General features: G+C 43.1%; 1 protein-coding gene across 2 annotated transcripts; it reads right to left on the reverse strand.

Moving 5' to 3' along the window:
* Positions 1 to 1,047: 1,047 nt before the first annotated feature.
* Positions 1,048 to 24,960, reverse strand: LOC128301762 (mitogen-activated protein kinase kinase kinase 12). 2 transcript variants are annotated; one of them, XM_053038388.1, is made up of 6 exons: positions 24,472 to 24,960; positions 9,632 to 10,192; positions 8,115 to 8,309; positions 5,370 to 6,032; positions 3,860 to 5,293; positions 1,048 to 3,352 (listed from the first exon to the last, which is right to left on the reverse strand). In XM_053038388.1, the coding sequence occupies exons 1-6, from the start codon at positions 24,591 to 24,593 to the stop codon at positions 2,890 to 2,892; spliced, it is 3,438 nt and encodes a 1,145-aa protein (XP_052894348.1). In that variant the 5' UTR covers positions 24,594 to 24,960; the 3' UTR covers positions 1,048 to 2,889. The 2 variants fall into 2 exon arrangements, with proteins under 2 accessions (XP_052894348.1, XP_052894349.1); XM_053038389.1 differs by lacking the exon at positions 24,472 to 24,960 and adding an exon at positions 20,722 to 21,043.
* Positions 24,961 to 25,261: the final 301 nt, after the last annotated feature.

The following is a 25,261-nucleotide window of genomic DNA, read 5'->3' on the forward strand; positions in this document are numbered from 1 at the left end:
TTCATTGCTATTGGAGAAAATATCCATTCACGGCGGAATTTCCCACTGTGCTATGTGCTAATAAAATTTAGTACACACAGGGTTTTCCGCAAACATAATCTACGCATGAATACATCTTGCACAAAATTATATTAACAGTTCATTAATAACATAAACTGTGTGAATTCAAACAAAAGAAAAAAAGAAAAGCGTTTATCATTCAAAATTCACACAATGAATTAATTGTCTGTTGAAAACTAATAATTAATCTACACATAGCTAAATAGAAAACAGACTAGCAAACTATTGTTTTCATTTGTATGTTTCTTTATTTCGCGCGACAAACTTAGCTCTCGCATGTCTCTTTGAACATTCTGTTACCAAACTGTATTGGCTTCCCCTTCCGGGATCCTCCTGCCGTTTAAGTATTATTACTAATAATAGTGGATTTATTACACGAGGTTTATATGTTTGCCACTCCGGCACATTACCGTTACACTAATCCGTTCCTATAGTTTTTGTTTTATCCTGCATATTCCTGTAAATTATTCGTTTCTGTTTTGTCTTTCCTGAACTGCTCTATAAAGCGCCGGTGCTCACGATTGAATTGCACCGAGTGTGTGTTAATTATTTGAATGTTTGATTTTGAACAACGATTATTATAGCTATATCTGCTGGCTAGCCGGCATTACCTTATCTTTTAATTGGAGTTGCTGTTTGTTTAACGTTACACTACTATCGATACGATGACGCTGTTTTGTCTGTTGCAAAAATAAACTAATCTCTTCGACTTCTGCTATCAGCAGTTCTGGGAAGGGTGAAAAAAGGCCTAAAAATGTCGTACAAGCTGCGTGCAGACACATATACTTACAGTTGTATATTTATAATGCTTTGCTTCATTGCGTGATACGCGCTAAAGGTAGTGTTTGTCTTTTTTCCGATTTACAACTCCTGGGTAATTTTTACGTCGCTAGTAAATTTAAACACGTTTGCTTGTTACGATCGCATCTGCTGGAGAGCGCGCGCGAGTGGTGAATAGAGTAAAATGCATCAAAAATAATATCTCTTGCAGCTGCAACGTGATGCTACGCTTTCGTATGGCTACATTTATCCGCTTGCATTGAAAGTTGCGCTCATTTGTATGTATTTTTTTTTTGCCGATGAATGCTTCTTTTGTTTGCCAACATATTTAATGAACGCTCTAGCCAGGTACCAATGAGTTTGTATGGTGCTGCTTGCTTCTACATGCTAACAAGCAAACAGAGCACAACTATTTGCTACCATTTGCGGGTTTCTCTCTAAATTAGTAATGCTGCAGGCTTCCAACAGTTAAGGCAATGGCAACAGTATCGCGGAATCGGAAACATTCATCGTTCACAAATACACGCCTTAAGGACATCAAACTGTGAAGCGAACATCGAAATGAACGTGTCCTTTCTGGTATATGTTTTCTTCTCTTTTCTCCAGTAATAATGCACTTCTGTCCTTTCGTACGTTGGGTTAATCCTTCTGAGACATGTTTTGCGGGTAAACCTTTTACCCCGATTGATGAATATTTGATTGCTTTCTCGTTATTTAGTTTATATTACATGCGCATAGTCTAGGGTTTTTTTGTGGTGCTAGTTGCCTTTAGGAGTTTCTAAACTACTATGAGCTATAGGGTGGAATGTTTACATCCGTGAAGAATACCTTAATTCACCCGCGTGTGTCTGTCCCCTGGGTTTGCCAAATTGCACATTACTCATTTCATTTGTCCATTCACTCCGTTCCTTTGGCTCAGGAATGTATATCGAGAGCAAATAAATAGATACGTATCGTAAGTGTAAAATACGTAACAGGCGTTTACAGTAAAGCGAATGAGACTTTGAAATAATGAGTAAATATCAAGAATATACAACGTAGGAACTAACACAAACTAAACAAACAAACAAAACATAAACAGGAAACGTTTCCAGTGGCAGCAAATGAGCAAATATTCAAAAACGGAAAACGGAATCGCCAACACAAATATGTACAATTAAACATTCAAACATTGCCATTGCTTTTTCGGTTGTTATCATACCAAAATCTTAAGAATGATGGCCACCGACACGTACGATGCGCTTTCGCGCACAAAGAACACTCACCCTAGCCGTTGTTCCCTTCGCTAGAGTCCTATTTAAATTCTAACAGCTAAAAACTAAATACGACAGATTACGTCTGTTTTAATAGGCCACCATAATTTGTACACCACACAGTCGAAGATTGTTTCGTGGTACCGTTTGAAATTGCGATTCATTTCTTTTTGTTTTGTATTCCACACATGCACATACTAAACACGCGCACGGAATAATGTTTTCGTGGAAGTGGTTTCCGAATAAATAAACCCACAATAGCACAAGCACGACAAACATATAGCAGAGCTATCGATCGATTCAGTCTCACGTTCACAAATACGCACGTTTCGCATACGCCTTCCTGAGCGTACCCTAAGTCTAAGTATAATATCTTTTTTAGCGACTGGACTGGATTCTTTCTTGTAATGGATTACAGATCATACCGGCAGCAAAAGCCCCACTGCTAGAGATGGTGCCGTTTTCAGAAAAACTACCATACGTCCGTCTTTGCGGTATCGGTAAAGAAAACAAAACTCAAAAAGCAAAACAGAATGAAGGACGGAACAGAGCGGCAACACAGTACAAGCAAAGGAAAACATTTAACTGGAATTAAATTTACAACGTAAATACGCACCAACGTGCGTCAAAAGCGTTGGGCGCAATTCTATCAATACAAGCAATGAATCGACTGAACTGGTAGAAGAAAAAAGAAAACGCTTTACACGGGTAACCCTTCCCATTCATAATCTCAAACATGGAAAACACACCGCTACAGCATGGCATCAGTAATAGATGAGCGGGATAAACGCGCCGGTTACACGCGATTGCCGTTGACGACATCCGCCACCGGTTGCCGATCAACTTGGCCCACCTCGTCCGAGCTACTATCGCTAGAGTCCTGCTCAAGATCACTGTCCGGCACGTTGCCATCGTCATCATCGTCGTCTGCATCGTCATCGTCGGTATCCTTTGCGGAAGTGGTGCTCTTATGCATCGGTTGCTGCTGCACGATACGATCCACACGTCGTCCGGATTTCATCATCACGACCGACGGTAGATCCGGATTGGATTCGAGCGTCGATCGCTGACTCGAGGGTGTGTGACTATACTCGGACGTGTTCTCCTCATCCGAGATGGTCACGTTCGAGTGGATCTTCCGATGCACGATCACCAGATGGTCCGCTCCGCCAGCAGGTGCCGGATGGTGTGGTACCGATGGACCCGAACCGACAGAGTGTTTCATGCGTCGACCACGCTTTATTGGAAGACGACCAATACTGTGGAGCAGAAAGGGAAACTCATTAATTTGGTATATAATGATTATTGTATTAATTATAAACGTAATAAAAAGCATCCCAAGACAAGCTGATAATTCACAAATTAAAATTTCCGAAAACACTGTCCTTCCAAGAAAAATAATTCTTAGAGTAACTTTAAATGTTTATCGTTTTTGCAACCTTTCCTTTAACTTTAACTTTAATCAAACCTCATTTTTCCTATATGCGGTATCGTAATCAATCACATCACAACAATATAGCATTCCTGCTAGCACGGGATTGTCCACACGTAGTCATCATCACATGCCCCAAAAGTTTGATAACATAAAACACCTACACCACAAACACACACACACCAAAAGTGTCGTTCGCTGATAACTTTTAGCAAACATTTAATCTCGCAACTTTTCCTCCTTCTTTTTAACAAGATGAACCCATTGTTAGCCCACACATATCATCCGACGCATCTTATCGTGACGCTGAGTCACAGCGTGTACCGTCACTTACCTCTTACGACGCAGCACATAGTATGTGTTCTGGTCCGGTTCTTCACCCTCCTCATCGGTCCAGCTTTCCTCCTCCTTTGGCTCATGGTCCACTAGCTCACCGTGGATCTTCACATCACCAACCGGTGGCGCCACTAAACCACCGGCATGCGGCCCACTGTACATGTACGCACCGATCCCGGCCCCAACAGCACCGGCCGGTTTTAAATTGCTTCCCGCAGCCGGATGCTTCAGCAGTATCGTTTTTCCACCGTCGCGGTTTGGTTGCTTCATCGCAGCACGGTACACGATGACGTTGTTGTCGTTAAGGAGATTCCCGTACGCGGCACTCTGCTGCAGCTTCTCCGAGATGATGGTGACCTTCCGATCGAGCGTATCGATCTTGTCGTCATCGCTGCAAACCCGATCGAACCGCTCGTTCCGATTCATCGCATCCATTATCGGGTCGGGGCTCGAATCTTCCCGCTCGTCGTCATACTCCTCCACATCGCCATCGGCTTCCTCCTCCTGCAGGTTCTCCTGCGGCTGGTGCTGCGCACTCTGCTGCCGTCGCATATATCGGTAGTTCTGTTCGGAACCGGTCACCGGGACACCACCGCCACTCGTTGTCATCATGTCACTGCTCCGGCTATTCGTCATCGTGGAGATGGAAATCGAATTACCGTTCTCCTCATCCTCAGGCACTTCACCGTCATCCTCCGACTGTGGCTTGCTGCTACATCGGTACGCACTGGCGCGCGTTTCCACCGGAAGTCGTTCCCCAGCGAGCCGCTCGCTTACGCTTAACCGTTTCAACGCCTCTTCAATCACCTCAGTCTCCACCTTCTCCTCCTCCTCCTCTTCGCGCAAACTGGCTGACATACGCTTGGTGGCCACGTTCGGGCTCGGACTCACATCCGGCTCACTGATGTCCATCGGTTCGGTTTGCGTTTCCGTGTCCACTAGCTTCACGTGACGCGATTCCGGTTCACTCTGTACCCGCCGATCGCGGCACGGGCTGCACTTTGGGCTACAGTTTATCGTTCCCGAACCAACTCGCCGATGGCGTAGCTTTTTCACCCTGCCAGAAGAGGTTGTCGTTGGCGCCATCGGTGACGGGACGACCGCTGTCGCGTCCGGACTGATGGTGGCAATTGCCGGCGTAGCTGATGCTTGCTGGAGTGGCGCTAGGGTGCTGTACGGTGGCGGTGGTGCTGCCGTCACAACGACCGACCTTGCACCCTGATGGCCGGAAGGGTTTAGCTCAGCGTACAGCGTTGCCTTCGCCGGTGTAACACCGGCCGCCGTTGGACTCGGAGTCGTTGATTCACCATAAGCACGACCGGGCAAAGCAGCCATCGAGGGAAAGCTAAAAGGTCGTTTGCGATTCGTTTTGTCCGAACCACGCTTCAGGAAGCCACACTTTCGTTGCTCTGGTGCAAGTTGTTTCTCGCGCCTGTTAATGAAGAACAGTAATTAGTACAACATACTAAGACAACTATTGCTTTTTAGTACAGCCTATCAACACTTACTTAAGAATTTCCTGCTCTTTCTGCTCCAACAGTGCGACGAACGTGGACAGCTGCAGGCATAGCATATTCGTCCGTTCCAGCTTCCTTTCGTACGTCATCCGTATGTGCTGCGCGTGCTTCCATTCGTCCTTCCGCTTCTGTATCAAATCCTGCTCGAACTTCTGGAAGTCAATGCCCGTGCTCGTGATCTTTTGCATCTGGCCACGGATCTCCTCGCGCCAGGAGCGTTGCGATTGGTAGTACGCCTCGTGCTCCTTCTCGCACATCGCCAACAACTCCCGCCCCGCAATGTCCAGATGCGTCAGAATGATCTTAAACGAGGGCCGATTCCGGGGTTTCGTGCTCCAGCACTGTTTGATCAGCAGCTTGAAGCCCTCGGGACACGTGTCCGGTATTGGCAGGTGCAGCAAATAGCTACCGACGCCGTACAGGATTTGCGACGAGTCGACATTCTTGTACGGGACCTCGCCGGTAAGCAACTCCCACAGCACCACCCCGTACGACCAGATGTCGACCTTTTCATTGCATGGCCAGTTGCGGATCACTTCCGGTGCCATCCACGCCACCGTACCGGCGAAGCTCATCTTCGTGCTGATCTCGTTCCATTCGCGCGACGTACCAAAGTCACTGATCTTGATCACATCACCATCACCGATTAGAATACTGTAAGAAAAGGAGATTTTTTACATTAATTAACGTGCATCTGGTGAATACATACATGAGGAGGTAAGGATGAATGAATCACAATACGACCAAAGGCGAAAACCGTTGCTATTACGTCACTGTTTGAAAATGGCATTGCATAAGAACAATCAACGCAAAAAGACGCATATTCATGACGTCATTCGATGGTAGTAAACGCAACGGAACAAAACTGGAAACTGGACCAAAGAAACGATCCTCTCCCGGTTTCCCCGGATTTCCTTTCCCGAACCAACACGCGAAGCTGCCTCTCGCACATGGCGCTGCTGCTGGTGGTGGCTTTTCATACGCATGCGTTTCCCTTTCGTTACGAAAGCAGTTAACGGTATGTGCTCCCCACTTGCTCGCTTGTACTAGCATCTACCACGCATCATGCGGTACACGATTGCTGCCTTAAGTTTGCCGGTTTCGGAAAGGTCACAGCAACAAAAACAAAAAAAAACTGCTGCCGGCCACACCACAGTTCCGGGTGGATCAATTTTTGGATTTTCCCAACAACTGCGGCACACACACACACCGCCGTACGCGCAAAAATTGGAAAAGAGGCACGAAGGAATGGTGTGGCATCGATTCATATGAACGGATCCGGCCTTGGAAGACGTCATAAGACATGGTACGAAAAGGCACGCGTTGAACTGCTTGCGATGGCAATGTGAAGGACGCGTAGAGTTTTTCACAATCGAAAAAGAAATAAATTAAAGGTAACTAAGCTACAGATGGGGTTAGTTATAGGAATATTATCAGTTAACCTTCCTTGGTTTAATGCCTTATAATTTAGAACTCATTATTGTTGCTTTAATGGAAGGCAAATAATAAGCTCTATGAGATGTACGATGACTTAAGTATTGAGCAATTAATTGAAATCTCTACAGCAGAGATGAGAAATCTAAACTAATTGAAAAGGATTGTAGGTATTTCGGTTTGTAGAGACTTTGGACCGTCAAATATATCGAGAGTTACGAGTAAGTATATATTATCACACATCACAACTATTTGAAAAGTATTGTCGGGGCGGCCCGGTGGCATGATGGTAGCGGAGCCGGTCTTCACACGAACGGACCGAACCAAAATCCCATCCGGACCAATCCCCCGTAGACTGACTATCCGGCTACGTGGTAAAAATAAGTCGATACGGCCAGAGTTTAACGAAGTAAAAAAAAGGATTGTAATTTGAGTCCATGAATGAGAATATAGATTTAACTCTTCAATTCACTCATAAATATTTAAATCAGTTTTAGTAAACGAGCGATTGGCGGCGGGTGGGGAGATGATCACAATTAATTCCCATAGTAACTCACTCATGCGTTAAATAACTCCTGCATAAATTAAGCTCTGGTAACTCACTCACGATTTAACTCACAATTTAACTCATGAGTTGAAGATCGCCTGGACGAATCGCATGTTATTGAAATGCACAACCAGACGACCCAGTCTCATAAGTTGAGAGAAGATGTAAGAGACCCAAAATTTTGGTAGAGCTTGGCGTTGAAGAATCCACCATTAGGAGACAAATAGCTTGATATTTAAAACCTTTCCTCGTATCTCACAGGGTGATCCCAGTTTCGACAAAAAGTCTCTACCCGACGTGAAATGAAAGCTTGTACTTTCATTCAGTTTTCCCTCGCGAGTTTTCCCAACGCCCAACGGCCAAACCGTGAAAACTCAAACGAAAACTCATAAAATTGCACACTCTCTGCCCTCCTGACGCTGCGCGGCGGCGGTGATGGTACACGGTATTTTCCAAACTTTATTCCGGGGTTTTTTTTTTCGCTGTGTTGCCCACCGTACCCAAACGTCATGGGTTTGTAAAACAACGTAGACAAGATAATTAAGTCTAGTTAAGTATACCTGCACCGTGTGTGCTTTGCGATGGTGAATGGAACGAACTTTCAAATAGAGTGAGACCTGGGGACCTTCAGTTCGGTTAGCGTTACACTTGGAACGGCTGAATGCGCCATGTGATTGGGTTACATTTCCGCGACGATACGGAGCATTACCGTCCTTTATCATCCAGACTCTCCCACCCGACAATGCTATACGTACTTGGGACTTTTCAGATCGCGATGGATGATCTTGTGCGTGTGCAGGTACTGCATGCCGAGCGCGATCTGTTGCGACCAGGAAACGAGCTGCTGGGGCGATATGATTCCACCACTGTCCTGCAGCTTCTTTTGCAGCGAACCATGCGGACAGTACTCCATGATGATGCAGAATGCTGGCGCCTGGGTGCACACTCCTCTGTCCGGCACGAAGACGATACGTCGGAACGGTAGAATATTCAGGTCAGGTCGTACGGAATGGAATAGAAAAATAAATGCAGAAAGAGAATAAGTAAAATGGTTCAACCGGAGGTTTGTTTTAAAAATTGCACCGGAAGTTGGTGGTTTCATGGCATGGCGATAAAGTGACGATAGACGATGGTCGTGCAAGGTGCATTGGATGGTTGGATCTAGGGGTGCGGTAGGTCACGTGAGACACGCTAGTACGCTGGGGTTTACATAAATTATGCAGCCATTCTAGCGATAAACCCTTAAAGGTGCAACACTGTGAACATTACGTTCAACTCCATTATTTCGTGATAAAATGAAGTAACTACAAAAAATCGTTTTTGAACATATCTGATTTAAAACTATGGCTCTAATACTCTTAGTTTTTCATTTGCTCTTTTACAACAGTTTTGTTTTTTTTTTGTTCTTTAGTAGTTTTAAGACACTATGAAATATAGTATAATAATTAGCAATAATTACAATACGGCCGACTATATCCCTAAGTTGCTCTTTCACTGTTTGGAGCTATCTTTGTATATCTTTAAACTAATGTTAATTGTATCTTAAGTTAAGATTCCAACAGATTTCTGCAATATGGCCTGGCCGTTCATTAGGAATAAAAAAAAATACAGTAATCCAGTAAGGGAGATTTTTCCTAATTCCTTCCTGATGCTATTTTGTTATAAAAGTAACGGTAAAAAATAGTACAATAATAAGAAATATCACACCTGTTATGTTAATAAATAATAAATTTATTAACAAAAAATATTTTTTTGTAGAGCAAAAATTAAAAAATCAGCAATAGAAACTTAAAAAAAAATCATTTCGTTTTACAAATTATATTGATAAGCTTAAAACAACCAATAATGAAAAGAAACAGAAGTGGAGAACCATTTGTCACAAGGAATGGAAGCGACAGTACGATGTTTTTAAATGATAAAATTTCTTATGTTTTTGCATGTAACAGATAAAGTCGCACACTGAAGGGTTTTATCGCGCCTGTTCTCTTGCCAACAGAAGAAACGGACGATAGAATTGTAGAACATAAGGGGGTATAACAAAAAAAAACCCCAGTACTGGAGGCGACAGAAGGCCGACTATAAATAGCTTTGACCTAGCGCAAAACCTGGCTCCTGGTTGGCGATTCACACGGGCCACCAACACCGGAAATCGGTACTACCCTACCACACCCGTTTCCAAGCGCAGTAAAAGCAAGATCCGCAGCACGTGACACACGCGGCAAGGTGAATCGTGAATCCAAACCCTTTTTCCAACCCACTACACCACACTCACTTGAATTTCACGATGTTCTCATGATCCAGCTTGCGCAGATGCCGGATATCCGTCTCCTTCAGATCGTGGACCTTCTTGACCGCCACCATTTCGTTGCGCAGCTTGCCACGGAACACGGCACCCTGGGCACCGCTGCCCAACCACACCATATCCGTGATCGTTTCATACGAAATCTCCCAGTCCTCAGTCTGTTTGCTCTTCATCTCCATAATGTGGCTTTTGCCGATCAGCGACAGCACCGGTCGCATGCAACCGAACAGCCCATCCATCCAACCGGATGTGGCGGGTTTGTTGGACATGCCGACACCGACACCACCAATGCCGACGCCCACCGGACCGACACCGGGACCACCGGCCGCTACCATACCCATCGGTAGCTGGGGCCAACCATTCGCACACATCGCCGGATGATGATGCATGTAGTCCGGGCTAATGTCCGTGTTGGCGGCCTGCTGATGATGGTACTCATCGCCGAAGATGACCTGCGGGTACGGTGGGGCCGATTGCTGATGCTCGTTGTTCAGTCCCAGCTGATCCAGCTCCTCCTGGATGGACATCATGCTGAAGGAAAAACGATAAAGAAGATGTAACGCATAAGTTAAAAGGTACTGGTACGGTTTATATTGGGATTTATACATATTGAACATATTGAATAAATATAAGTAAATGTAATTAGTAGTATGGTCTAACGTCAGGTGATCGCATGAGGTCAGGTGATCGCCAGTCTCCGACAAAACAGAGATCATTGCAGGCACCTCGGAAGATCGATTAAAAATCCCGCGAAAAATTCAATGCAAGAAGCGAGCGAGAATTGATAGTTGGATCACTCAAAGTTTTGTCTTCTACCCTCTAATAAAAGATCACCTCAGATCGCTAAGCTAGCAGCCTTGAAATTTATTAACGCAAACCAAACGGAAACTATTGGAACTCTAACAATATAACTCTGCTACATGCATGAACTAATCGACTGTCGACATTCTTCAACGTACATGTCACTTCCTTGTATGGTGTGTTGCAAGGGTGCAATAAACATCTTATCACAACCTTCAGTGGCTATTTTTCCGTCCACACACAAAACAACGGCCAGCAGCAAGTGTTGGGCAAGTGTTGTATGGGCTATAAATAGACATGTTCCCAATCAGTGCCAATTCCAAAATACTACCAGATTAGAAAACACAAATCTGAAGATTGTCTATTGTCCTCTTATTTTTGTATGATAAGGTTGCAGAATTATTGATTAAGATAGCTAAATTAAAAGTAATAGAAATGAAAGAAGAAATTAGTAGTAAAAATAATGTTTTCTAGTTGTTTGTTAAGCTTATTTAATACTGCAATGAGATGCAATTAGTTCATTTATGGAATATAATCGATAAATAACTTGGAGAACAACTTCCTTTTTGTTGTCTATGTCCAAATTGTGAACCTTAGCCAAAATGGATTAGTGGATGTTTAAAAAAAACCCTCCAATTACTCTGAATCGAGCCGACGGGCATCGATATCCGCATCGATTCGCATCGTTCGCGAAAGAAGCGACGACCGCACACAAACAAACACACGTGTTGTGTGGTTGTGGTACGGTGGTGCTGCTGCTGCTGATGATGATGTTGGCTTTATCTTATCAGTCTCGGTCGTGGTTGGCCATTTGTGGTGCTGTACGGTTGTTTGCCAACGGCACCCAACGCGTCAGCAGCAACAGCGGAGCAAACCGTGCGAAAGCAGGTTGTACGATGGCCATCATACACCGTGCCTCGCCGTGTGTGTAAGTCAGACTATATTTCGATAGCAGATTCTTTTAATGCCACCGTCATCTATTTCGTATCGCAAACTGTGTAACAAATGCTGAACGGCGCGGAATTAAACATACACATCTTCAATGAATCTCATTAAAGCGTGTGCCAATGATTAGGGATGTGGAAAGTTGTGACAGAAAAGCGATGTGCGGTAAAGCCCTTTTGTTTTTCCTGGTATGGAGGTAGAGGTTGTTTCTTTTCTTTCAACCCACGGCCAAACGAAACAATGTAGGTTGTCACAACAAACTTCGACTGGAGCTGGAATCCATACGAACCGAGTCGCTCACAACCCTCGCTACCAATCGTGAGTCCGTGCGGAAGAGCGGGAAAACGTTAAGATTTTAAGGGCAATAACACAAAAAAATGTATCCACACAAAGAAATCCCCAAACAGTCTGCCGGCTAGACTTGTAGGGAGTTAGTTTTCCTCCCATCACCTTATAACCCAGTTGGAGTTGGGATTCCTCGGTAACCCTCGGGCTGGGAAAACTATTTTCCCGTAAATCACTTTCCCCGTTCCGGAGTCCGGACGCTATCTATCATGCCACCTGCCAAAAGTATAGGCGCCACACGAATATCGCTTGAATGTTATTTGAGGTTTTTTTGCTTTTTTGCTGTTTTCCTCACTGCCATTTGGTTGCCTAATCGCCACAAACCCCTACAACAGCAAGGTGTACACACACAATGGGATATCTTATTAGTAGCGACGACGCAAACACGAGCCCCGAAAAATTCGGTAGCCGGCCGATCGATTTGTGTGTGCAATTGCGGTATGTGAAGGCGAACACATTATCATGCGACCGGCTCGGTACAGTGGGCATGGATAAAGGAAAGAAGACCTAACCATCATCACCATCACCCTCCCGGAACAATACGTCGTCTGCGCCATTTTTTTGTTTTGCGCTTACTCTACACCACGTCAATCTTACGTGCGTGTTGTTTTCTACGCAGTAAACATTTCATCGACCTTTTACGGCAGTGTTTCAGTTTGGGGCATTTTGCTTGTACGATAGTGAGATTTAGTGGAGATTTAGTACACAGCAAATGTATTATATGTGCAATATCTTTAATACTGCAGCAAACCCGAACTCTTTGACAAACGCATACCATTTGATATGACAAAAAAGTCAGTGTATAAGAAAAAAATCATATCTAGTTGCGAAAACACATCAAAGCAGCCGTATGCGTTACAGGTATCATTGCCAGTTGATATCGGAATAAAGGTCCTGTGAAAGTTATGATTTTATTCACTTCCCTTTAGGAAATAAATGCATTTCCAATGCAATGTTTATCATATCATCTGCAACAAAAACAATTAGCCACATTTTTCACAATATTTGTTTCCTTTCACTTTCCTTCTCTAGTTTGTTTTTTTTTTTTAATATCTGATCGATCTTGATCGCCATATTCGGCTTATGTTACCATTTACCTAAAAGACTGATCAATCAAGTGACAAATTTGTGAACTTTTCACCGTATGTGGTATTTCTTGAAAGTCTATTTGAAGAAATGCAAGGATGTCATCCAGCGGCGGATCAAACGGTAGGCGGAGTAGGCGGTCGCCTAGGGCCTCGCCGTGTTGGGGGCCCCAATAAATTTGTGCCTATTGTGCGATTTTTGAAAATTTTAAAACAAAGTTAAATTATAGCAAAAAAAATTAATTTACAAGGTAGAAAATTGATCAAAAATATCTTCCTTGGTTATATAAAACATTTTTTTCTATGTGATAAATTAAATGCAGAGAAGAATATCGACTTTGTGACTTTAAAGTATAAACGAAATTGCACCAGGACACTAATTTTCCCGTTGGTCGAGAAAAATTTCTTCCAAAACTACCTGTTTCCGAATGTATAATACCAGGAGAGCATCCACGGAAGAGGTAGCACCAAGTACAGCAATTTTGGTCGAAAACCGCCGAAAGGTATGCAATGTTTAAACACTAACTTTCCCGTTGGTCGAGAAAAATTTCTTCGAAAACTACCAGTTTTCGAATGTTTAGTACCAGGAGAGCATGCACGGAAGAGGTAGCTCCTGGTACTGCGCCGTAAGGTATGCAATGTTTATACACTAACTTTGCAACCAACTTGCAACGCAATGCGCCGTAAGGTATGCAATATTTATACACTAACCTTGCAACCAATTTGCAATGCAAGTTTGGTGCATGCAAGAAACTTGCAGCAAGATGGCGCCCAACTTCGTACTTGCATGCAACAAACTTGCATGCAAACTTGCATGCAAGTTCTTGCAAGCAAATTCTTGCATGCAAACTTGCATGCAAGTTTGCATGCAAGTTTGTATGCAAGTTTGCATGCGAGTTTGTATGCAAGAACTTGCATGCAAGAACTTGCATGCAAGAACTTGCATGCAAACTTTCATGCAAACTTGCATACAAGAACTTGCATGCAAACTTGCATGCAAACTTGCATGCAAGTTTGCATGCAAGAATTTGCTTGCAAGAACTTGCATGCAAGTTTGCATGCAAGTTTGTTGCATGCAAGTACGAAGTTGGGCGCCATCTTGCGCGCCATCTTGCTGCAAGTTTCTTGCATGCACCAAACTTGCATTGCAAATTGGTTGCAAGGTTAGTGTATAAATATTGCATACCTTACGGCGCATTGCGTTGCAAGTTGGTTGCAAAGTTAGTGTATAAACATTGCATACCTTACGGCGCAGTACCAGGAGCTACCTCTTCCGTGCATGCTCTCCTGGTATTATACATTCGGAAACTGGTAGTTTTCGAAGAAATTTTTCTCGACCAACGGGAAAGTTAGTGTTTAAACATTGCATACCTTTCGGCGGTTTTCGACCAAAATTGCTGTACTAGGTGCTACTTCTTCCGTGGATGCTCTCCTGGAATCGGCAATCTGAAAACAGCTGGTTTTGTATGGAATTTCGTACCAGCTAATGGCGATCCAAGTAGTGGCGTTATCGTTCTCCTTAGCGCATACAAACGTTTATATATGGAGACTAGCTTACTAGGCCCGTTTACAGGGCTACGCAACAGAACTCTGAGGCGTACGCAATAGAGCTTTTTTCCGAGACTCTGCTGGTGTTGTTAAATCATGTTTGAAGTACATCTCCCTAACACCGATAATGCCGTAGCAAAATTATGAGCCCCCCTTGAAAAATTCCGCCCTGGGCCTCCAAGGGGATTGATCCTCCACTGATGTCATCGAATACTGTAAAGTATACCTTGATTTCACCACTTGCTCTACCAGCTTTGTTTAAAAAACATAAGCAAGAGTTTCAAATACCATTGAGATAATTTCATCCTTCTCTAACTTGTGTTGGGTGGGACTAATATGGGACTGATGATCAGCATAATTCTCTTTCTACTTGGCGGAACGACGTTCTAAGGTCCATTGCCTGCCATTTCTGACCTACTAGACTTAATTTTACCACGTAGTCAGGAAGTCATGGGACATAGCGGGTCAGGATGAAATTTTTGACCGGTCCTGTCGTGTCAAGATCGGCGGATCATTTGGTAATAAAAACAAATATTTCCGAAATAACAATAACTACATCTCTATGCAGCAGTTGCAGCATTTGTTATAACTATTGCTGATATATTATATATGAGAAGACGCGATCCGGAACTTTTTCCAAAGAACAAAGCTGTGCAAAGGGTTCTCTCTTTATGTTAAACCGTTTAATCGAAGTTCCTTTCTGTAACCTGCACATTAACACTTCCATTGGAGCTGCGCCACAACAGATCACCTCCATCTAGAGTTATTTAATGGTTGCTGCTCTTTGGAGCCTTCATTCTCGCAATCCGCCATCTTCACATGTCATTCTCCTATGCCGATCGGATCGATAAACGAATGCTGGAGTTGAAACAGGAACTCATCCACACGCGAGTTTACCGTTAGTTACACAATTCGCCCCCCATTCCGTCTCACACAGTAATGGCACGGTCTCTTTGTCGCGAAATGTGATTCTCGAGCGCTCTCACCAAGGTCCCCGCCGGTTTGCAAACAACGCGCAACCGCTACGGCATGACAATCGGTCTTCGTCTATTTTACGCTCCTTTCCTTCATCCGCGATGCTGTTGAGCCGTTACGATCACGTTGACATGCGTTCTAATGTGATTTTTCTGATGCCGCCGGGTTGGCACCGGCAGCACCGTGCGCGTATTCTTACCTTGTGCAATTGAAGCGCGAATCGACCGCTCTTTGTCTTGGCGGACCATCAGAACACACACACAGCAAACGGAAACCACGATCATGGCACGGGATCGGTCATCGAACGGGACACGCTGAACGCCATTTTGCGCGACCGAGGCTTGTCTGCTAGATTATGCGTGTTTATTTGTTTGTTTGTTTGTTTGTTCGTTGGCCATTTCTTGACCGCACGAAAGCTCTCCTGAGCGTGCAAAACAATCATCGTCCGGTGGCAGTTTGGTGCAACGCAATTGAGATCACGTGTTTATTGACCATTGTTTGTTTGTGAAGTTCAACAAGTTCAACAAGTAAATTGAAACAAAGAATAGGAAACAATTTACGATGAAAACATTGGAATTTCGAATATTGATAAGCCTCATTCATCTACCGTCGTGTAAATTTACTTATTATTACTAATACTTCCTAGTAGAGGTCGTTATGATTCTGTTCCTTAAAAAGGTAACAAAACCATACACTATAGTTTTTGTACTTCTTAAGAAAAGTTTATTTTATTATTAAAAATAAGAATTGGAAGATAATTTCAAATTGCAATGTACATATTCAAATTACAACTTTGCAAGATAAATGTAGATAAATTATTGACTGCAAGTACCTTAGCATTTACTAAAAGCGATCAAATAGATTCTTCTTCTCTTCTTCTCACAAAGACTCTGAAGTCCAGAGAGGATGTAAAAAGACAACAGTTACAGTCAATGGGTTTCTCGTTTGTCCCATTGCCAAATTCTTCTAGCCATCAATTCCAAACATCAACTGGGCATTTCTAAAGAAATCCTGATACAATGTTCGGTTATTCGTAAGTCTTATCACATACATACCAAAACAACTTATTGTATTATTTCGTATCACATTAACACGATCCTAACAAATCCTACCTTACGCAGAGGTGACGTACAAATAAGTGAGTGCAATTTTGAAGTCGTCCTAAATTTCACCTATCTTGGGTCAAAAGTCAGCACCGACAATAATATTGATGTTGAGATACGCGTCTCTGTGACATGGACTTTGTCCATAACTGATGATACCCTTCTCTTAGCCACATTCGAAGTGATCGTCACTTGAAGGTCGCTGAGAAGGATGTGTGGAAGGACCATGGAGGAGCCTCTACCAACGACGAGCTCTACGAGTTTTACGGCGAACTTACTGTCGTACAGACTCGCCAGACTACGGTGAGATGATCACGTCATGAGAATGACACCGGACGACCCAGCCCGAAAAGTCCTTTCATGTCGTCCACATGAGGCAGAGGAGGCGTGGTAGGCCAAAATTGAGATGAAATGATGGCATTGACGCGTCCTCCAGAAAGGCCGTGATTTTTGGTTGATAAATGACGTTACTCGACCTAGAGCGGTTTAAAAGGTTAATCCGGCAGAACAAGACAGTGAAGCGGTTGTAGCACCTGATAAGTAGACAACGTAAGCAAGACAGACAACAGAAAAAACTGCATTTTCTACTGCGTCCAGTGGACAATTCATTCACCTTGCGTTACGAGTATTAGACCGACGACAAAGGTAAGTTACTTTCATGTTCTTTGAGGCCTCAAAGTAGCAATGTTATCTTCATATTTTCGCTAATTGAAATTCTGAAAAAAACTTAAGACTTGCTTGCAGAGTTATTAGGTACTTCAACCGCTTTGCTTTGGTGTTGGCCTGCTGCAGGAGTCCTCTTATTCAGATACTTACTAAACTTATTTTATATTTGTAAAGACCATAGAGTCGACACCCAGAATACACCCGGCCTAAGGTACCCTTTCACTGTTCGGAGAAGGAAATGTCTCTCAAACTAATGTTGATTTAAGCAATGCGATCTAGCCGTTCTTTATGAAAGAAATTCCAATTTTCTAAACCGACCATTGATTGCAATTTGCCTTAACATACGACAGCCGCAGCCTTTGCTGACGGTCTGAAAACCCCAACGCTGTACATTATGGTGCATCCGTATCAAAAAAATATATATTTACACACTTATTTCCGCCACAAACTTCACACACTGCACTTGACCCCAATGTTTTGGGTGGGAAAAGGGGGCCAACTAGGTGCAAAACACTATCTAAATGTTGTCTCCGTTGTTTGCCCCGTTGTGCATGCACCCGCAACTGATATTTCGACATGGGCTACCGCTTCCCTTCCCAACTGCCGCTCTTCACACTCCTTCCTCCGAGTGTGATGCATTTTTTGTGTTTCTGTCATCAATCGGTGGAAAAACCGATACATCGGGTGCACTCTTTTCCAAACGAGAAAACGCCAGTTGAATGACCTTCAGCGTTAGATCGACCGTAGTCAAGGCAGCGCAGACTGCACAGGTGTGAAGGGTAAGGATGAAAGTGGTGTGGTTTTATACAAAACTGTAGAAACAAATTGTAGAAACTTTACCGATTAAAAAACACGACCAAAATTAACCTTTGCTGTTGTTGCTAAAAGTAACTTCAACAAAATGTAACAAACAAAAAACCCACAGCACCCCAAAAGTCTCGACGATCCCTTTTGCGAAGCGACCGGCATCAAATTGCAAAACTCAACCAAGCGCAACCATTGGCCATTGGCCCAATCAGCAGTGTTTGGAAAAATTAAAACATATTTTCTTTTGCCACAAAATCGCCACACGCAGCATTTTTCAAAAAAAAAAACCGCACCGTCCCAACACACGAGCCGACCCCGACCTCGTTAAAGGTTTTCGGATTTTTTTTTTTTGGTTTCTAATGTGTAAATTGTGGTATTTGTTTTGCATTTATTATCGTGGCAAGGTGACTTAAAAGACTGCAAAACAAAAGCAGCACACACGAAACGAACCCCATATTTTGATGGTTTCCGGTAAATAATGAAACATTGGCGTATCTGTATCGTGCTGCTGTTGGACGATGCGAGGGTGGTTTTAGTTGCCGGACGGGGCAGATCAGTGCCGAGAGGGGTGGATTTATGATTTTTCTACTTGATTTGTCTTAATTAAGCAGCATGAGGGTGCCCGTTCCTCCGGTCGTTGGTGATTAAAAGGGAAAGATTAATAGAGCCCTCGTTGCGATGGTGCGACAAATAGATGGCTATGGCTGCCCACTATCAATTAAAAACCTGCCTGTTACGTGTATTCGACAATCTGTCATTAAAATCACATCAAACACACATATATTGAGAAAAGAGCAAAGACACTAGAATTCTAGCAAATCACCCCCGATAATCGGATTAAGACACATGGACGACTTGTTGATGTCTGCTTAGACTCCTCTGCTAGGGTACGAAGTACTGGAAGGTACTTCCAGGAAAGCACTGGATGGCCCGGGGGGTGGACCGGGGGATCTAGGGCTCGCTTCTCCCTTGTGAATGGTTTTGTGCTTATCAGTCGGAAGTGACGAGACAATCTCACGTTCAGAAACCTTCATGTACGGGGCAGAGAAATAGAGGGCCTCCCAACAAACACAAACACACGCACACACACACAACAATAACAAGCTGGGGAGGGAAAAAAGAACACATAACGAGATAATGCGGAACTTTGAGCTGAGGTCGATCCACTTTCAGTCGAACTTCGAGCAAATAATCCGCACCTCCCGAATAGCTCGGCTCGGTTGTACATGCGCTGGGCAAAGGTGAGGGCGGTTGATGTCGCGCGCTTCAAAGAGCATCGCTCTGCCGAAGGTGAAACTAATGTTGCAACTGTTGGGCTAGTCTTGACTTAGATAAATGTTCATGTGTTGAAATTTGTACAACAAAAACGATCAGAAATTTAAACTAAAATATAAGTTATGAAATATATAACTACAAAGTCACTTACAGACGTAACAAACTCTAAACAAACCGATTTTTATGTCAAACGAGTACAACTTGATTGATTTGCGAGAGAGAGAGAGAGAGCTTATTCAACTGATGAAACAAGCTGATAAAGATGAGGTAAGTTTCATACAAATACAAATACCAAATGACGGAAAAATAAAACATCATGAAAGGAAGCTTCCGTCCTTTGGCTTGCTTTGATTTGACGATCATCAACCAAGATCGGTATAATCTCACTGATTGGCAACCGGTTTATTTGCTAATCATTGTATCATTGTTGTCGTGGGGACCGAGGCAAGACCCACCAACCAGCGGTTTTTATTTAACCGTAACTCAATACTGCTCAGGAAATCATTTTTTTCCACCAGCTTCTCCGTTACAAAATCATTCGAAACGGAAGGGAAGGGACGGTACGATCGGAAGCGAAGATGGCTGGCTGTAACGCCACTCTGCTTATCGCCACGACTCATTTGCATTCACCGAGGCTAATTGACTGGCATCCTTAGTGCATTCGAGTGTTCTCTCGGAGGCATTCGAGTGTAGCCTAATAACTACTTTGTGTAGGTAAAGAAGCTTATAAGCGATAAATCAACGTTTAATTCGCGATTCTTTGTGATGGGGTTTTATATGAAGTTTTTTCTAATACGCTGTTGGACTCGAGACTCGGCGTTTATCCAAATCAGAGTTTTATACCATATTTGGTAGACCATTATGATATGGAAGCACTATTTACTGCTCCGACAAAAATGAGAACTTCAGCATTACATAAAATTGTCTGACGAAGCTTGCTATATACAAACCACATACCAGCAACTGAAGGTGGGAATTTCCCAAGATCGTCACTTATGCCTACAACGGAAAGAGTGTTTCCGTTGTACGTGATTGCTCGCACTACATTGAGAGCTGCTTATTCTTTGACGTAGATGCATGTCTAAACGTCATCGTTTAGAATGAGAGACATAATTACATTATGTCCAAATCGGACGGAAGACTTGCCGTTGAGAGATCTCTCTATCGATCTGTACTTTCTCAGCAATGGAAGACTTAACCTAACCGATTAAGTTAGATGTATATTTCATAAAGCTACTGCTCTTATTGAGCACTTTTACAACTTATCAATTGTAGCAGGAATTTCGAACTTGATTTTCAAAATTAATCATTTTAATTTAATATAATAATTCATAGAGATGTCTATAAGTAACCATCAGAATTCAGATCCGAATGAAAAAATCAACGATTTCTCTCGAAAAATGCGAAATTTAGTTGACCCTCTAGTTCACTTTTTAAATCCCCGATATCAGAAGAATCCTTGAAGTATCATCCGATATTGGAATTCAGATGGATCAAATATAATACACACCCTTTCTTAACGATGGCATTTTCGAGTGCTGGCTTGTCCGGCGGTTCGCAGCAGCGTTCGAACAACGATCCGACAAACACCATTGCGCCTCTGCTGTTGTTGCCTTCTGTCGCTTTCGGTTGCCGTTGAATGATCGCGTTACACTTTTGTTTATCCAATTTTGCTGCGTATCGTGTATCTTGGCTACAGGAAGGAATTGTGTCCTCTTCCACGCAAGGACCACAACGAGAGGCTTTTTTTTCACAAACACAAACTAACACTTTTGGCGGAAATGGTCACTCACTGTACTGATTTTGTTGTTTTTTGTTTGTTTGTTTGAAAGCAGTAATTATTTCGATTTTTTGTGTACATAAAACAAGCAATTTGCCGTTAACTTAATCACATTTCGATAACCTACAAAGAAATCATAAAACATTCTAATTTTTCTCTCATTTTCCTACTTATCGTAATATTTTAAAAGAAATGATTCAAAATAGCATCAGATGCCATTAAATATATAAAAGAATATCCTTATATTCTGTGCAAAAGCAAACTTTGGGTTTGGCAACGTATTGAACAATTAGAATAAGATCTGTATCTGACGTTTCGAACGATCATGCACTACTATTTGACAGGTGTTTTGCACTTTCGTCACACACCTAGCAAGTGAAAGCTCCTTTTCTTCCTTTTGCCACACACACACACTAACACACACAGCAGGATGCTTTCCGCATCGATCGATCGAGAGAAGATCATTCAAAGGTTATACCGTTTTCGAAAGGGGAATCGTAAAACCAAACAGCTTCGTCTCGTCTATTTTTCCGCAAGGTCTTCACAGCCCAAAGGTCGCACAGCTGCCACTCAGGCGAAACGAAGCCATCGAAGCACTTAATCTAGGCCACACAAACACACGCACTTCCACGAACACATACTCGAAACAAAAGCAATATGTTTTTTTTTTGGGCACAACCTTTCGCAAATGCGAAATCTTGCTCTTAATCCCAATTTCAGACCCTCTCTCTCTTTCTCTCTCTCTTTCCCTTTATCTCGAGGCTCACACGCAGCAGTGAAAAAGATGTTCGATTTCGTTAGAAAAGACCGTCTGTTTATCACACCCCGGATCGTGGTAAGGGTCACGAAATTCCGTTACCAAGCTATGGTGTTCACTGTTGATGTTGTTGTATGTTTTACGGCTTCCACGTTGTAAATCATCTCGCAATGCGCGGGTGGCAGTAAAATGACGCACTTAATCGCACCTTCTTTTGTGTGTGAGCGCACGATACCGGACCGTACCTGCTTAAAGTTTTACAACAAACGCTTGTCTGCGTTGTTTACCCAGCGTGCGGCACAAAGGGAGACGACACGCACGCATCCGCACACCACTTGGCGAAACGCACGCACTGCTAAACTCAGCAACGCACCATCAAAGAAGGAAGCGAACACACGATTGGGCGGATATTGATTCTCACGCACGCACACACAACCAGCGCACAGGTGACAGTCTCGTCGACTGGAAGAGCCACCCTCCAACTAGAACACAGACACAGGCGAAATCACATCGCAGCAGTCGCGCGGGTCTCGCTAGCAACCGAAAACAACCGGGAAGGCCTTGAGCGACACCACGTCAAGGGTAGCTGCGATCCGAAAGGCAACCACTCCACACTGATCGAGAAAAGTGCACAGCACACGGCGGGCAGAGAAAGTCATCCGCGTACGGTGGTGAGCCGATCGTGGGAGGACGTACCGTGCGAGGGTGGAATAGTCAAGACGTACGGACGCGTCTGGCCCACAAAGCACTGGCAAACACACACACACGACGCAGTAGTTCGCGACGGCGAGCGGCATCGTCACCTTCCGCTGTTGATGAAACACACGTCCGTAATGTTGGGGATGTTTGGGGATGCTACTCGCGGTTGCTGCAGTAGGCTTCGATGCGTGCTCTTGGAGTAACGGTATGTGCACGGTACAGGAGAGAGCATGGTAACCGTAAGAGAGAAGTCGAGAGAGGTTGTTACTCTCTGGAGCAGGGGTAAACAACCTGCCATCAGTGTACTCTTTCAATCAACAGCGTATGGGGTGTGTTTTTTAAATTTATTATTGATCGTTAACGATCGTGGTTAACGATCTTGATATTTCTTAACTGCAATACCTTACAGTTAACCAAAGCATATACATTCAGAAGCTCGGCAATAAACATATACCAAAGCCTTGTATATTGGATAGAGAATGTTTTCCTTTAAAATTATCAATATTGAAGAGTACTTAAACAATATTCTACTCCTTTATCGGCACAACAACCTCAAGAGGTCTAAGACTGCCATTTCTGGCTTTCTGTGACTTTATTTACTCGTTGCTGGATAGTCAGTCATACGGGCGTACGTGGGAATGGTTTTGGAGGGATTATCAACCGGTCCTGCCGTATGGAATCGGCGCAACTACCATTCGTAGCTATTCATATTAGAAAATATTACAGAAATCCTCAAATTTAAAAATTCTATAATAGAACATAATTTAAACTGATATTTGCATGAGAAGGTTTTAAAATTTTAATTTTATTTCTTTTAGCTCTTCTTGCTCATTGTATGCTCATTCATATGAGGAATGAGGAATAATTATCGCTTCAATATTTTTATCATATTTGTTTATATATTTTTATTTTGTTTACACTCATTTGCCCCGGCAAAATTATCCCACCTTGAACACAAATTGAAGTTTTCGTTATCTGAACCTAAAGGAATTTTCTGCAGCGCACAAAAACCTTTTACAAGATTCAGGCTTACTCAGGCGAACAGAATGAAACCTTTGAAGCATAGGTACACTAGGACAAACTATGACATAGGTTTGCAAACCAACATCAAAAGTTGATTCATCGCAAAATTGTAACTAAAAAGAATTGTAACAACATCGAGCAATTATAACACCATTTTGTTGCATTTTTCTTAGCGTTACGACATACCTGGTCATACCAGCGAGTTCTGGCTTACTGCCAGATTTCCTTTTTACTTTTGATTTACTTTTACCAGATAGCCAAACAGTCGGTCCTTGTTGCAGCGGAAAGTTCTTATGATATTTTAGTTCTTTTACAGTTTTGTCGTATGAAGACCGGTCCCACTCGGATAGTTACCTGTTTTCCCCACTTTAATGGTAGAAAAAGCTATTCAAACACAGAAAAATACGTGTTTTATGATTGACAAAATCTATTAACCAACATTACCCCTAAACCCGCTATGTGTAATACGATCATAATTACCGTAATAATTGCACCAAAACACTCTGGTTCGCTCTTCATTATTGCCTTTACCTTTCTAGCTTCGGGTAGCCAGATTTGGAAACAAACACAGAACGCCATCATCATCTCTTAAATCTCCCGAGGTAAGTCATTTTTGTTTTGTACCCATAAAACCTTACTTATCAACGTCCATCATCGATGAAATGAATAGTCATTTAACAACAAATGCTGGTTGCTCTTCCCTGCCATCCAGCAATTTTCTCAGCGCATGCGTAAGCCACAATCATAATGCAAAGAGAATACGCATTAACTTGAACCGCGAGAAAGAGAGAATTCTCCCTTTCATCATCAACTTATAGGGCGAACATTCGCGATGTCGTGGGCTCGCGTTCATATTCTCGATCCTTCCTGGGTTTATAAGCGAGAATCAAATCGGAGTTCAAGCCGAATGCGATTACGCTACGATTAAATACGACGTTGAAGTTTATTTCGTACTTCTCTTCATCGCAAGATTAAAATAAATTGATGTTCGCTTAGCTTACCTTGTTCTATGATGATGGTCCGGTTGATCGGTGGCCAAGTTCTGCAGGGAGGTACTCATGCGTTGATAGTCCTCGAAGCGTCCCTGCCTCGAGCTCGTTCCAATTTCGCCCGCAAGATCCATTTTGCCCAAAAACGAGGTTTTTTATTACGTGCCTTATTGCTTTACTGTTGCTCTTCCCCACCTTCAACAGCCACGATTTATTACGATTCGATTCAACACACACTTTCGCGGGAACCGTTAACCACTGACCAGCAGTGTTTTTTCATCCACCGTCACTCATCTTCGTACTGATCGGCATCCGAAAGAGCAGCCCTCCAAACTGGCAAGGCTAGAACTTTTACTTTTGCGCCCTTTCTGACGTGTAAGCACGAAAGCATTTACTTTTGCTCTCTCACGCCACCACGGATGATGCCGGCATCCAATTTGACTCGGATTACAAACGAAGCTTACCGTAAGCTGCTCGCATACGCACACACTTCACACCTGTTTAGATGGTTGTGGTTTTTTTTAAGGAACTTAACAATCAATAACGCATAACAAAATCAACTATTTATCATACAAAAAAAACTGCTTTCTGCGCACGTTTCACAACACTTTTGCTTCACCGCCTACTATGGTATATGAGACGATCGCGATTGGTGTTCTGTTTCGTTGTTCTCACGCATTGAAGGTTAGCTTTACGCTGACGTGTGTTGTAGTTGGCACTTACGTACGTTTAGTGCTTTTCCCAAATACTAAAAATAAATGGAAGAAAAGAGAGACAGAATTAATAACGGTTTGGAAGCGCG

This window comes from Anopheles moucheti, chromosome 3 (genome assembly GCF_943734755.1).
Source record: "Anopheles moucheti chromosome 3, idAnoMoucSN_F20_07, whole genome shotgun sequence".
In the NCBI taxonomy this organism is placed as follows: Eukaryota; Metazoa; Arthropoda; class Insecta; order Diptera; family Culicidae; genus Anopheles; species Anopheles moucheti.

What these genes read in the sequence shown, in the direction of transcription:
- LOC128301762 (XM_053038388.1), bottom strand. Translation starts at nt 24,593, where the DNA reads ATGGATCTTGCGGGCGAAATTGGAACGAGCTCGAGGCAGGGACGCTTC. An exon ending in AAAGAGCAGGAAATTCTTAA is followed by an intron (nt 5,294 to 5,369) that starts GTAAGTGTTGAT and finishes CTTCATTAACAG; the next exon opens with GCGCGAGAAACAACTTGCAC. An exon ending in TATGTGCTGCGTCGTAAGAG is followed by an intron (nt 3,353 to 3,859) that starts GTAAGTGACGGT and finishes TCTGCTCCACAG; the next exon opens with TATTGGTCGTCTTCCAATAA.